Source organism: Rana temporaria, chromosome 2 (assembly GCF_905171775.1).
Source record: "Rana temporaria chromosome 2, aRanTem1.1, whole genome shotgun sequence".
In the NCBI taxonomy this organism is placed as follows: Eukaryota; Metazoa; Chordata; class Amphibia; order Anura; family Ranidae; genus Rana; species Rana temporaria.
Window position 1 is genome coordinate 259,959,894 of NC_053490.1, and position 13,802 is coordinate 259,973,695.

Sequence of the window (13,802 nt, forward strand, 5' to 3'; positions counted from 1 at the left end):
AAAAAATAAGAAGGGGTGGGAACAGTATCAGTAAAAACTGATACCTTCACCCCAAAACAAGCAGAGCTCCTCAACAGAGGTGCAACTTTAAACAGCTGCCTGCAAAACCTTGCGGCCAAAGGAGGCATCTGAAGATGCACTCACATGAACCTTATAAAACATTTTGAGAAGGTATGAACGGACGACCAAGTCGCCTCCTTGCACACCAGCGAGACAGACGCTTGATGTCGAAAAGCCCAGGAAGCACCAATTGCCCTGGTAAAATGTGCCGTGACCGGAAAGGGGGACGCCCGCCCCTTAAAAGCATAGGCCTGGATGACGGTCTGCCTGATCCACTGAGAAATGGTGGCCGACGAGACCGCTAGGCCCTTTTGTGAACCAGACACCGACACAAATAGTGAATCAGAGCCCCGAAAACGGAGCCGTAGCAGACAGGTACACCCGCAAGGCATGTACCACGTTCAAAAGTATGAAGCGCAACCTCCTTAGAATGCGCCAGTCAAGGACACAAGGATGGAAGAACAAATGGCCTCATTAAGGTGAAAGGCAGAAACAATCAAGTATGGTGACCTACAAGACAGCCAACTCAGAAAAACATCTGACAGACGTTATGGCCACCTTATGAGATGGTGTCGAGAGGAATTTCTCTGATATTTTCTTAGGGAGATTTCTGAAGAACCAAGAGCACCAGATTCATCTCCCATGGAGGATTAGGTGGTACACACTAAAAGAACAGCCAAGGCTGAAATCTGTCCCTAAAAAGGTACTTGAGACAAGTTTCTGATCTACACCACGCTGTAAAAACAGCAGGACCTGCAAACCGACCCCATCTCTTTGCACATGGAGATGTAGGCCTTCCAGGTGCGATGGTAGATCTTCCTGGAAGAAGACTACCAAACCCTCAACATAGTTGAGCTGAGTGAGCCGAAAAGACCTCGGTCCCTTAGTACCTGGCTTTCAATAGCCATGCCGTTAAAGCCAGTGACTGTAAAGCAGGATGAAGTATGGGACCTTGAGACAGAAGGTCCTCCCGCATTGGCAGCCGCCAGGGTGCATCTGCCACCAGGCGCACAAGATCAGCGTACCAAGGACGCCAGGGCCAATCTGGAGCGATTAGAATCATCGGGATCCCCTCGGTCTTCACTCTGCGGAGCAGACGAGGAAGCAACTTCAGCAGGGGAAAGGCATAAATTATCCTATACTGACCTCACTGGGCCACTAACGCGTCTGCCCAGGGATCTCTGGACCTGGCCACAAACCTTGACACCTTGCGGTTGAGGCGAGAGGCCAGGAGATCCACATCGTGTGCCCCACCTCCTGCAAAGGAGATGAAACACCTCCGGGTGGAACCACCATTCCCCCTGGTCCAGCATCTGGCGACTCAGGTAGTCTGCCTGCCAGTTTTCCATGCCCAGAATGTAGACAGCCGACACGTTTCTTTCCGCCCACCGCAGGATGTGAGCGACCTGCGACGCTGCAGCCGAGCTCCATGTTCCCCCCTGACGGTTGATACAAGACACCACCCTGGCGTTGTCCGACTGGATCCTGATTGGGCGACCTTGCAACCTCCTCGACCACGAGGAGAGGCATAGCCTGATCGCCCGAAGTTCCAGGACATTGATCGGCAGAAAGAATTCTTCTAGTGACCCTAGTCCAGTGACCCTGGGCCGACTGGACCCCCCAGACGCCCCCCCCCCCCAACTTGTGAGGCTGCTGTCCGTCATAATCACAGTCCACTGGAAGGGGAGAAACGACTTCCCGGGCCGAAGAGCCAGGGATCTCAGCCACCAATTCAGAGAGACTGACTAGGTGGCCTACCTGAATCTTGCGATCCAGAGACAATAGAGATTTGTTCCATTTGGACAGGATCTCCTTCTGCAATACTCAAGTGTGGAATTGGGCATATGGTACCGCCTCGAAGGAGGCTACCATCAGGCCCAGGACTCGCATGCAAAAAACGGAGAGACAACCATTTTCAGGAAGCCAACAGCTTCACCGCAGACTGAACAGTCTGCAACTTTTCCAAGGGAAGAAAGAATCTCGCCTCCACGGAGTCCAGAATCAACCCCAGGTATTCCAAACGCTGAGTCGGTATCAGGACCGACTTCTGGATGTTTAACACCCACCCGAATTCTCGGAGGGTCTGGCTGGCTATAGACACAGCCACCTCTAATTCTGAGCCAGAAGCTGCTCTCAGAAGATCGTCCAAGTAGCCCACTATGGCAATGCCTCGCTGTCTCAAAGCTAGGATCGGTGCAAGCACCTTTGTGAAAACGCTTGGTGCCGACGCCAGGCCAAAAGGAAGAGCCACATACTGATAGTGGTCTTCTACGATTGCAAAGCACAGAAACCTCTGGTGACCTGCACAAATTGGGACATGCAAGTACGCGTCCTTGATGTCCAAAGACGCCAGAAAGTTCCCCAGATGGAGCGCAGCCACCACCGAGCGAATGAATTCCATGCGGAACTTCCTTACTCTCACAAAGGCATTTAGGGCTTTGAGGTCCAAGATTGGATGGACCCTGCCCTTCGGGACCACAAATAGATTCAAATAAAATACCTGAAACCTCTCGTCCTGCGGAACAGGTAAAATTACCTTGCAACTTAGCGAGTCCTGCACTGCCCCCAATAGGGCAGACCGACAAGCCGGAAGGAGAGGGAGATTTGAGGGAAAGAATCTGTCGGGTGGACAGGAAACTCGATATTGTCCCCCGAAGTGACCACCTCGCAGACCCACTGGTCGGAGAGCAGGGAGGTCCACTGAGTCGTGAACCTGCGAAGCCATTCCCCCACCCATGAGTCGGGCAGGGGGCAAAACTTCATGTGGTGGCGGGTTTGGTTGCCGGGTTACGCACCCATGGACGCTTCTGTCCCCCAGCTGAGCCCTTGTCAGCCTGGGAGGGTCTACCCGCGGGCCCTGACTGACAAAATACTGCTTCTGCTCCTTCCCCTTGGTGGACTGAGGGAGGAGAGCGTGCCCTTACCTCCAGTGACATCTTTAACAATGTCATCCAGCGAAGTACCAAAAAGCCTCCCACCTTTAAAGGGTAAATCTGCCAAAGGTTTTTTGTATGCTTGGTCAGCGGACCAGCATTTCAGCCAAATCAGGCGGCGCAACACCACTGTAGAGACAGATTACCCTCCTTACGCCTGCATGCCGCTTCCACCCTGGCAACAAATGATTCCAGGACTGCCAACAAAGTGTCCATGGGAACCGCAGGGGCACCAGCTGCTACCTCTGGCATGTTTGGGAGAAGAAGAGTCAGATACTGACTCTAACACACCACAGACAGCTCTCAGGGACCTATTCAAGACCTGATAAAAGTCCACCCTCCTTGCTGCACTGACTGGGGGGGGGGGGGGGACCGGCCAACCCAGCAAGAGACTGCTCAGCGCCGCTGCCCGCCCTCTGTACACAGGGTGTGTGAGGAAAAGCTGCGAGGTAAAAAAAAAATCTGTGAGGAGAATTGTGCTGCGCGCCGTTCAGGAAGCCAGCACTAGAGGACAAAAACCCACACAAAATGGCCACCAGACGGCTCAGACAAAAAGGCGCAACCACAAGAGAATGGCCGCCCGCAATAACCTGCGCCACAGCGCGACCACGACAAAATGGCCACCAATGGGAAAAAATCAATGCAATCAGCAGGCATGCTAAAAACGGTGCCGGCAAAACGCACCGATATGGATGAGAAGGCCGAGTGGGGACTTGCCTGATGCAGAGCACAACCCCCCCCCCCCCCCAGAAAAAACTCGGGCCACCGACACCCCACAGTCCCCCCCACAGGACCACCCCGGTAGCAGCATCTGTAGAGCTGCAGAGGGAAATGTGACAAAGCAGGAAAAGTGAGGATAGGAGATAACGCTTAACCCCAGCCGTTCCGACCCACTGAGGCAGGAGGGACTGTACTTACCCATCAATGCGAGGACCCACTGGCGCATTCCTGACAGGTATACAACCGCTTTGGAGTAGCTGTCGGAAAAAAACAGCCCAGTCATGTGCGGACCCTGGAGCAAAAAGCCCACCGGCCACCTCAGGAGTCATGTGGTATGTCGTGGCTGACCCAGCGCTTAGCTAAGGTGTGCTCGCGCTTGATGGCCGGACTGGGGAGACTACAGGGATTTATATATCCAGCCTGTCACCCAGCCGGCAGTTGATAGAAGAATCTCAAATAAAATACAAAATTTCTTCAGGGCGCTGGGCCCAAAAGGGAGCCACGTCCTCTGCTAGGCAGGGGAAAAAAAAAAAAAAAAGAGGCTGAAAAATAGAACACAAAAAGGTTGGTGGTAGAGTTGTGAATGTGTCAAAACGCACATCCATTTTGAATCCATCAAGTCCTTCATTTCTATGCAAGGCCCTCGTGCCATCAAGATAATCTTGCTTGGCTGAGATTTTTCTCAATTTTACCTGTGCTCTTGATACAGCACGTAATACTAGTTGAGTTATACTAACACACACACACAGTTTGCCATGATGTAAATATATTTACAAGACTAAATCAAACAATGATAGGCCTTTACGCATTTTACAGCTATGCAGGCTATTAAGATATACTTCATAAAAAAAGTGCATAGACTGACTGATTAGTTCCCTGGAGCTTAGCTAGAATTGTGTTAATGTATACGAATGCTTTTTTTCGAAACAGTGCATCAAGACTCAAGTTTGTATCCCAGTTGGGTAGAAACAATCTGTTACGGTGACACAGATCACAAATGTTAGAGTTGTCCCTAAAGAGGGTAAATCCTCCAATAGAACATATGTACTAGTACTAAAAATGCAGAACACAATATCACCTACCTGTGCAGGCTGCCCAGTGTTTTGTCCCGATTGATTTCCATAACCAGAATAACTAAAAAATAAAATTCAGAACACATTTTTAAACATTACTGCTGTTTATAAGTAACCTTAGCCAAGAGAAATACAATGGTTTCAAACACTTTTAAAATGCTAGTTACCCGTCTGTTGTGCTGATCCAATTCATACTTTAATCACTGACCTTTAAAGCTGAGCTTTGTTTCCCCTTGCAGTGGGTCTAGGTCTGCACTGCAAGGATTGCTCATTATGTTATAGGTGAGAGATATAAAAAAAAAAAAAAGATACTTGATTCTCCCCACACAAGTCTGGTCCCTTCAGCTCCTGCAACCCCACGCTCTACTGGCCTTGAGTCCTGACATTGTAAAGCCTTGTGTAAAGCCGCTAGTGGCGCTTTACCACCAAAACCCTGCCCCAGTGTGAAAGTAGCCTAAAGCTCTCTTCTCCCTTGAACAAAATGAGTACTTAAAGTGGTTGTAAAGTCACTTGTGAAAAGTCACTCGTGAAAGAAAAAAAAAAAATCCCCGCTCTTACATGAAGATTTAATGCAGCATCTGTAGTTTAAAATGAGTCCGCAAAATACCTTATTTTACAGCTCCCCTGGGCGCTCACGTGACTTGCAGGCAGCGCGCTACCTCCACGATCAGAGCACTACAATGGGAGGGGTTGTGTTTCCCTGCTGAAGTCAGCCAACTAGATACTGCACTATACAGCTTCATATAAAAAAAGAGGGGATTACATGTTTTCTCATTAGTAATAATACGGCTATAGCAGTGAGAGGGGAGGGGCAAGAAGGAGATGGCCAACACAAACTGAGCAGGCAGGAAGAGAGGAAAGCAGCGTGATGATGGAGCACGTAAACTGACCATGCTTTCATGGCTCAGCAGCAATGATAAACATGGCCAGCTCTCAGAGGTGAAGTCAGGAACAGGCAGGATAATCCAGGTACTGTAGATGTAGAAGATAGACGGGGCAATTGGAAAAAGCACCATTTAAGGGGAAATCACTTGAACACTTGCAGTGCAGGTACAGTCAAAAAAAAAAAAAATTTTACAAATTGCCCCGAGTTAGGCTTCAAGAAGTTTTTAGCAAATTAAAGCAGAACTGAGGGCAATTCTTCCTCATTCTGGATAGGGTAAAGGAGGACAAAATAGAGCTGCACAATTGTTGAAAAAAATAAAATGGCTGATTCAACCCCCCCACACCATCTCTATTGCAGTTTCCCAATTCTTTCATGTAACAAGTATAGGGTTCTCTGCTCATTCTGGCAGTCTGACAAACCAGGCAGTCTGTCAAGTTTTTAACATGGTCTGTGCTAGTAGAGAAGTAGAAACATTGTAACATTTCCTTCTTAAATCAAAGAACTTGTGTGTAAATGCTGCAAGTTTAACCACTTAAAGTCTAAACCTTTTTCTGACACTTGTTTGTTTCTTACAAAGTTAAAATCAGATTTTTTTGCTCGAAAATTACTTTGAACCCCCAAACATTATATCATTTATTTTATTTTTAGCAGAGACCCTAGGGAATAAAATGGTGATTGTTGCAATATTTTATGTCACACTATTTGCACAGTGGTCTTTCAAAACGCAATTTTTTGAGAAAAATACACTTCAATTAACAAAGAAATTTGGGCTAACTTTTTTAACATGAATGATTTTACACTGCGAGAATATAAAAAAAAAAAAAATCTTTATTCTCATTTTAGCCAGAATCGTGCAGATCTAGGCTAAAACATCCACCAGGATTTTCTTGGGCATCTTTGTTTCATTAGGGAGAGAAATTCATGGTAGCCACCAGTGTGGAACTTTTTCACTTTTGGCGATACCAATTTAAAAAAAAAAACACCTGACAAGTGTTCTGCTACTTTTTGTTTTTTATAAAAAAAATAAATGGGCAAATGCATCTAAATATGCTTTAAACCAGTAGCTTCTAAGCGCAGCATAAATCAAATGCTATTAAAAAGTGGTTTAGACTTCCCAGATAACCCAACCTGGGTTTAGAAAAGCCAAGATTAAATGCAACACAACTTCTGTAAAGATCCAGTGACACACCAGAAACCCAGCACAATGGCAGCCAAAGTCCCCCCCCCCTTTTGCTGGCTAGACAGCAATCTGCTTTGAAAAACTTTTGAGTTGTTGACCGCGTTGTCCATGTGCGCCATACTTAAAAAAAAAAAAAAAAAAAAAAATTGTAGTAATTGAGTAGTTGCAGTTTTTGTTTTGTTTTTTTCCCCATCAAAAAGCTTTTATTGAGCAAAACAACAGTTTACATGGTAGACAATAAGCGTTCCGGTACAATAAGAATCAGACAGTAATGTAATACAAAACAGCAAAATAAAGAAAATTTGAAAGAATAAATGAATGCACGGGCCATATAGATAGAGGGAGCATGACATTCAGCAATGACTATGTTTAGGAACAGGTTAAGGGTGAATTCAGCCATTTGTCCCATATCTTTTCATATTTGGCCGGGCAGCCCCTGTGAGAATAAACTAACTTTTTATACGGTAGTACACCGTTGACCTCCGCCAGCCAATGAGAGAATTCTGGGGAGTCTGGACGCATCCACCCCCGTGCTATGACCTTCCGAGCTATAAACAGTGTCTCAAGTAGGAACACCTTTACAAATGTATTCAGTTCAGCGTTCGGGAATATATCTAGCAGGCATGGCTTTGGCTGCATAGTTATGGGGGATCCCATCTTGTCATGTAGGAACTTCACCACCTGTTCCCAGAAGGCCTGAATCCTAACGCACTGCCATAGCAAATGGAAGAAAGTACCCGCATCCCGGCCACACATTGGGCAAGTATTAGGGAAATCCCGTCTGTATTTAGAGATCCTAAGGGGTGTAAGATAGGCTCTGTTCAGAATGAAAGTTTGTGTGAGGCGGTCTGACAACTTAGGGGATACCAGTTTACATGCATCCAAGGCATCGCTCCATTCATCTTCCAGTGGACCCACATCCCCCACCCACCTGGACTTTAGGGCATAGGCGGACACCGTCGCACTCGGGGGCGTGATCATGGTATGAAATTGAGTGATTAGTTTCTTAGGGTCAGGGTACCTAATTGCGGCCATCAGGGGATTGTCGGCTAGGTCGTCTTGGGGGAACTGGGCTCGGAAGGTGTGTCGCAGTTGGGCCTAGCGAAATAGCATGTGGTCAGGTAGGTCGTACTCAGCTTGTAGTATATTAAAAGGGTTTGAGTTTTCCGCCTCTGGTAACGTGTGACAGGTAGTATATCCCCCTAGAACTCCATATCTCAGTGTCTTGGATACGCTCTAATTCTGGTAATGCCGTGTTATGCCACAGGGAGGTGTAAGCGTGTGGGGTTGAGATGTCCAGCCTGTCTGAGACCACGCTCCACACCCTTCTATAGTGGTACAGCAAGGTATAGCGGTCCCCCGGTCGTCCCGCCCCCCCAGCTATTGTCACTAGTGGGTCGCCCGTCGACTGGGTCCAGGTAGGGCACAGGAGGCCGAGGAACCTCGCCCTGTCAACCTTGTCCACGTGGAACAGCTGCGACATCTGGGCAGCTAGATAGTACGCGTTGAAGTCAGGTAGTGCCAGTCCGGCCAGGTCGGTGGGGTTTTTTAGTTTGTGCCAGGGAAGCTTGTGCCTCGCTGAGCCCCAGATGAATGGTTTAAGGAGGGCCTCCGTCTGCTTGAAACACCGGAGCACCAGGTAAACCGGCGAATGCCAAACCATGTATAGAACTTTTGGTAACGGTACCATTTTTACCAGATTTATACGGCCCGTAACTCCCAGTGGGAGCCGAGCCCAGGCCTGAGTTCTCTGTTTGATCATATCATACAATGGCTCGATATAGTCTGCCGGGTCTCTGGTGGTTCGGATTCCCAGGTACTTAATTTCAGCCACTCTGCAGAGGGAGCAGGGCCCTGTCACCAGTCACCGGGTAGCTGTCAAGTGGAAGTATTTGGGACTTGTCCCAGTTAATTCTGAGTCCCGAGAAAGCACCAAATCGCTCTATCAGGGCCAGAGCCACCCGGAGAGAGTCAGTGGAGTCGTCCAAGTATAGTAACGTGTCATCAGCGTATGTGCTTACCCTTTCCTCCACTCCACCCCTCCGCAGGCCCGTTATGTCAGGGTGGGAGCGTATAGCGTTTGCAGCGGCTCCGCCGCCAGTGCATACAGTAACGGCGACAGGGGACATCCCTGCCTCGTACCCCGGCGCAAAGGGAAGCGGTCTGACGGCCATCCGTTAGCTAGTACCCTGGCTACTGGATCCTGATAAAGGAGTCTTACCCAACGAATGAACCTGGGACCCAAACCAAATTTTGCAAGGCACGCCCAGAGGTATCGCCACTCCACTGAGTCGAACGCCTTGGCAGTGTCCAAGGCGACCACTATTCTGGAGCCTGGGTTGTCATGTGGAGCCTGAAGGTTGATAAACAGCCTCCTAAGGTTGAAGGAGGTGTTCCGCCCCGGCATAAAGCCCGCCTGATCAACGTGCACAAGGGAAAGGATCACGGTGTTAAGGCGGGCTGAGAGCACCTTGGCCAGTATCTTAATGTCCACCTGTAGCAGGGAGATGGGGGCGATACGACTCGGGTATGCGAGGGTCCTTCCCTGGCTTGGGGATCAGCACAATGGTCGCTTCCCTTATTGAGGGTGGGAGCTCAGAGCCATCGAAGATGGAGTTGTATAGGGCAAGGAGTCTAGGGACTAGAGCATCAGCGTAGGTGGAATAAAACTCGGCCGGTAGGCCGTCCGACCCTGGTGCTTTAGATTTCGTGAGGCCGCCCAGAGCAGCGGAGATCTCCTCCACCGTCAGCGGCTCCTCGAGTGTCTGAGTCTGTTGTGTAGTTAGTCGGGGGATCACTAGGTTAGTCAAAAAACTCCTCCGCCAAGAAATCATCATCATCTGGGGCTACCGTGTCATATAGGGAAGAGAAGAAGTCTCGAAACATAGCAGTCACCTGTTCCGGGTCAGTCACGAGGTCCCCTGTTGGAGAGCGCAGGGAGATCACCACCGGAGGTCTCTCCTCACAGTGTACCAGATAGGCTAGCAACCTCCCTGCTCTCTCCCCGTGTTCGAATGTCCGCTGCTTGAGAAAGAAGAGTTTACGCCTCGATTTTTCGTAGTGCAACTGTTCAGCCGCCCTAATACAGAGCCGAAGCTCTGCAGCCAGGTCGGCCGTCGGGCTGGCAGTGTATTCCCTCTCCTTTGCTTCAGTGAGTTTCGTGGCCCTGTCCAGCGCCTCTGCAGACCCTGCCTTTTTGGAGTTTATACGGGAGGAGAGTGTCGAGCGGGCATGCAGTTTGAAGGCCTCCCAGACTGCCCGGGGAGATGCAGATCCGGAGTTATCAGCAAAGTACTGCTCCCACTCCGCAGCCAGGTCCGCATCCCCCGGAAGCAGGGTCAGCCAAAATGGATTCAGCCGCCACGAGGGCCGCGGCCGAGCCTGGGGCAATGACAACTCCGCCCAACAGGGGCAGTGGTCAGAGAGGGATCGGGGGGAGAAGCCAGTGGCTCTTAGTCTAGGGAGGAGCGATTTAGAAACTACGATTAAGTCTATGCGGGACATAGAGTAGTGCGAGGTCGAGAAACAAGAGTATGCCTTTTCCGAGGGATGACCATGTCTCCACGTATCAATGAGATTAAAGTCTGCGAGGAGCCTCGCAAATCTCGTGGGGCGCGACCCCATCGGTGCGGCCTGTTCCCCAGCCATTCTGTCAAGGGAGGGGTCTAGTACATTGTTAGAGTCACCTAACCAGATTGCTGGTATGTCCGGGTGTGAGGCCATATAATCGAATCCAGCCACCATCACAGTGGACTGGAACGGGGGCGGGATATAAATAGCCATTAAGAGGAACACATCGCCATACAGTTTACCTTTCAGGAACACATACCTGCCCTGTGGATCTACCACTGAATCCTGGAGTTCAAAATGCGCCGTTTTGGCGATGAGCACCGAGACCCCTCTGGAGTGGGAGGTGTGGACCGAGTGGAAACCCCAACCCACCCAAGGCCGCCTGAGCGTCCTCTGGGCCAGGCCTTCGGCATGAGTCTCCACAAGGACCACCACATTCGCCCTCTGTTTAAGTACCGCAAAGATTGCAGAGCGTTTAATCGGGTCTCTCATCCCACGGACATTCCAGGTTAAAAACCTCAGTGCAGCCATGGGATGAGCCAGGGAATATGCGAAACCCCAGGATTCAGGGAACCCCTAATGATAGGAGACATATAATTATGATCAGCTACACATACAGCCCAATACAACATCATTGTCACAGTAAAGTACCTCCCAGATACGTTTTGCTTCAGTAAAACAGAAATCAAAAGAAAAATAACAAAGTCCCAAAACTTGTATTCCCTTCCCTCCCCCCTCCCTGCCCTGCACTGTCCCCAACTGGTGCGGGCTTGAATCCCTAACTGCCAACATGGCATGAGCAGGACCCATAACACATTAAGAGAGCAGATTAATGTGAACAAACATACAGAGGCCACCAGTGCGATCCCGGGCAACAACAGATCTGGCTTCCCAGGGTGGGATCGCGTGGCGGTGGCCTTCCATGCTAGACGTGGGTTGCTGCAAATGGGGCGGAATTCCGCTGTGTGCCGCGGCACAATGTAGGACTACGCTCGCTGCCCGTTGCGAGCCCTGTAGCTGTGCGCCTCGCTCCGCCGGGGGGAGGAGAACTTGATATAAAACATACGGACATCCATCGAAAGAAAAACTAGAAAACCTTGTAAAAATAAAAAGAAAAAAGTCAGAGTAAAATAAGGGATGGGGGTCCAGCGCCTGACGAGGAGAAAAGCAGGTGTCCATCCCCCCCACATGTAGAACAGCGAACGGAGCGACCCCCAATCGCGGGGTTTAGCCGTGTGGGCAAAGTGAACCGTCGCCCCGAGCATGCTGTAGTCCCTCCCGGGGGCCTCGCGGTGCAGGGGCTCCCCGGGGGTCAGAGAGCAATGTCTAGATGCAGTTCGGAGCCCCCACCACCCCCCGGGGAAGGGAGGCAGCAGACGAATGAAAGGCTGCAGGCAGTGTAGTCAGCCCCGCGGACCCCACAGGGGGCAAACAGGGTGGAGATATGAGGAAAAACCCCCGGGGGCATGTGAGGATGGGGAACTCCAGCCCCCACGGGAGCAGCAGAAAAGGAGGGCTGATGGGCCAGGGCACTGTTGGAACCGGGTAACAGAAACAAGAAGAAAGGCAACAACTGGGTACTTATCCGTGCCGTTCCTGCCGCTCCAACCAAGCCAGGACCTCTTCCGGATCTTCAAAGAAGTAGGCCCGGTCTTCTCCCTCCACACGCAGGCGGGCCGGGAATAGCATGGCGTATTTCACGTGCTTGATCCGCAGGCGGCGCTTGGCTTCCATGAAGGTCTTCCTTCTGCGCTGGACCTCGGCAGAGAAATCCGGGAAGGCGGCCACCATTTTGTTGTTGAAGGGGATGTTACCCCTCTCCCTGCTCAGCCGAAGGATGGTATCCCTGTCCCTGTAGTTGAGGAGTTTCGCTATGAGCGTGCGGGGGGGAGCCCCAGGCGGCGGCCTGCCCGACATACGGTGTGCGCGCTCGACGGCGAACATAGGGGAGAAGGCCTCCCTGCCATAGTGATCCCGCAGCAGCTTCTCCAAAAAGTCCTGTGGGTCTCTCCCCTCCACTCCCTCGGGGAGACCAATAAACCTTATGTTGCAACTGCGACTTCTGTTCTCGAGGTCGTCTTGTTTCTGCAGTAACTGGTTAATCTGCAGCTGCATGGCTTCCGAGGATTGCTGTAGGGGGGGGGGAGGGAGTCTTCCACGTTGCCCAGTCTCACCTCTGCCTCAGAAACTCTCTCCTCAGCTTCTGCATGTCCTGCCGCACCAGGGAGATATCCACTTTCACCTCCTCAATCTTTGCCGTGAGGGTGGTCTGACAGGCCGCCACGGCCTCCCGGCAAGAGGTGATGGCCAGAAGCACCTTGGCTATGTCCGCGCCGACCGCCGGCTCCTCCGTCCTCGTGGCGCCGCCATCTTGTCCCGGAGGGTCCTTCTCTTGGCGGAGGTATTGGTCGATTTTGGGACCGGCCGACTTATTCGATTTCGGCGGGGCCATGTCCTCTGTAGTGTCCGGGGTCTATTGGAGGTTTTCAGCGTAAAGCAGCGCGATTGGGGTCCGAGGATATAGCCGTCAGGATAACCGGCTGGCGGAGCTCAACAGCCTAGCGTCCTATCCCATGCCGCTCCAGGCCACGCCCCCGCAGTTTTTGTTTTTAAAAGTAGTATTTAAAAAAATTTGTGTCATCATACTTACCTAGGTGGATGAAGCATTGGTCCATGCTGCATCTGTCCCCAACTGGCTCTAAGGCTGAGAACAGCAGTCCACAGAGCCTATCCATATGTTTGTTTTTTAATAAATCAGCCTTAGGCTCCATGCACACTGCAGCTGATAAACTGCAGTTTATTGGCGTTTTGGCCTTTTTTTTTTTTTTAAAGCCCATAAACTGAACTCTATGTTAGCCTATGTGCTCATGCACACCTGGGCGTTTTTTAGTGTTAATGAGCTTAGGAGTTTATTTAGTTTTTTCTGAACGCCCAAAATTTGCGTTCAGTTTCATCTTTTGGTCGGGGAAAAGACGCTGAAAAAACGCCGGTGCTAGTGTTTTTTTTTCCAATGGATAAATAAAAAAGCTAAACGCTGGCGTTTGAGCATTTTTGCAATAGCTTTAATCAGCGTAGCTTTTTTTATTTTTTTTCGATGGATTTAAAAAAATGCTAAAGTCAAAAAAAAAAAAAAAAACACACTGAAAAACGCTGATTAAAGCCATTGCAAAAACGCTAAAAAAACGTTTAAAGGCTCCCTGAAAAGCTACTGGCGTTTTTTCATAGCTTTTATCAGCTTCAGTGTGCATGGAGCCTTATTGTTCAAACATACTGCACTATTGGAGGCTTCTTTCTTCTTGATGGCAATTACTTCAGTATATGAGGTGAGAGTTTTGAGAGACTGGTCAAGTTATATCAAGTATACAGTTGTGGAGCTATAT

The 13,802-nt window shown here is 50.0% G+C and overlaps 1 protein-coding gene across 2 annotated transcripts in view; it reads right to left on the reverse strand.

The window, feature by feature from the left end:
* LOC120926695 (TATA-binding protein-associated factor 2N-like) overlaps nucleotides 1–13,802 on the reverse strand; it is a 104,525-nt gene that overhangs the window by 84,547 nt on the left and 6,176 nt on the right. For both annotated transcript variants that reach the window (XM_040336846.1, XM_040336847.1), the window contains exon 3: nucleotides 4,796–4,847. In XM_040336846.1, coding sequence (XP_040192780.1) covers nucleotides 4,796–4,847 — 52 coding nt within the window. The remainder of the gene's footprint in view (nucleotides 1–4,795; nucleotides 4,848–13,802) is intronic.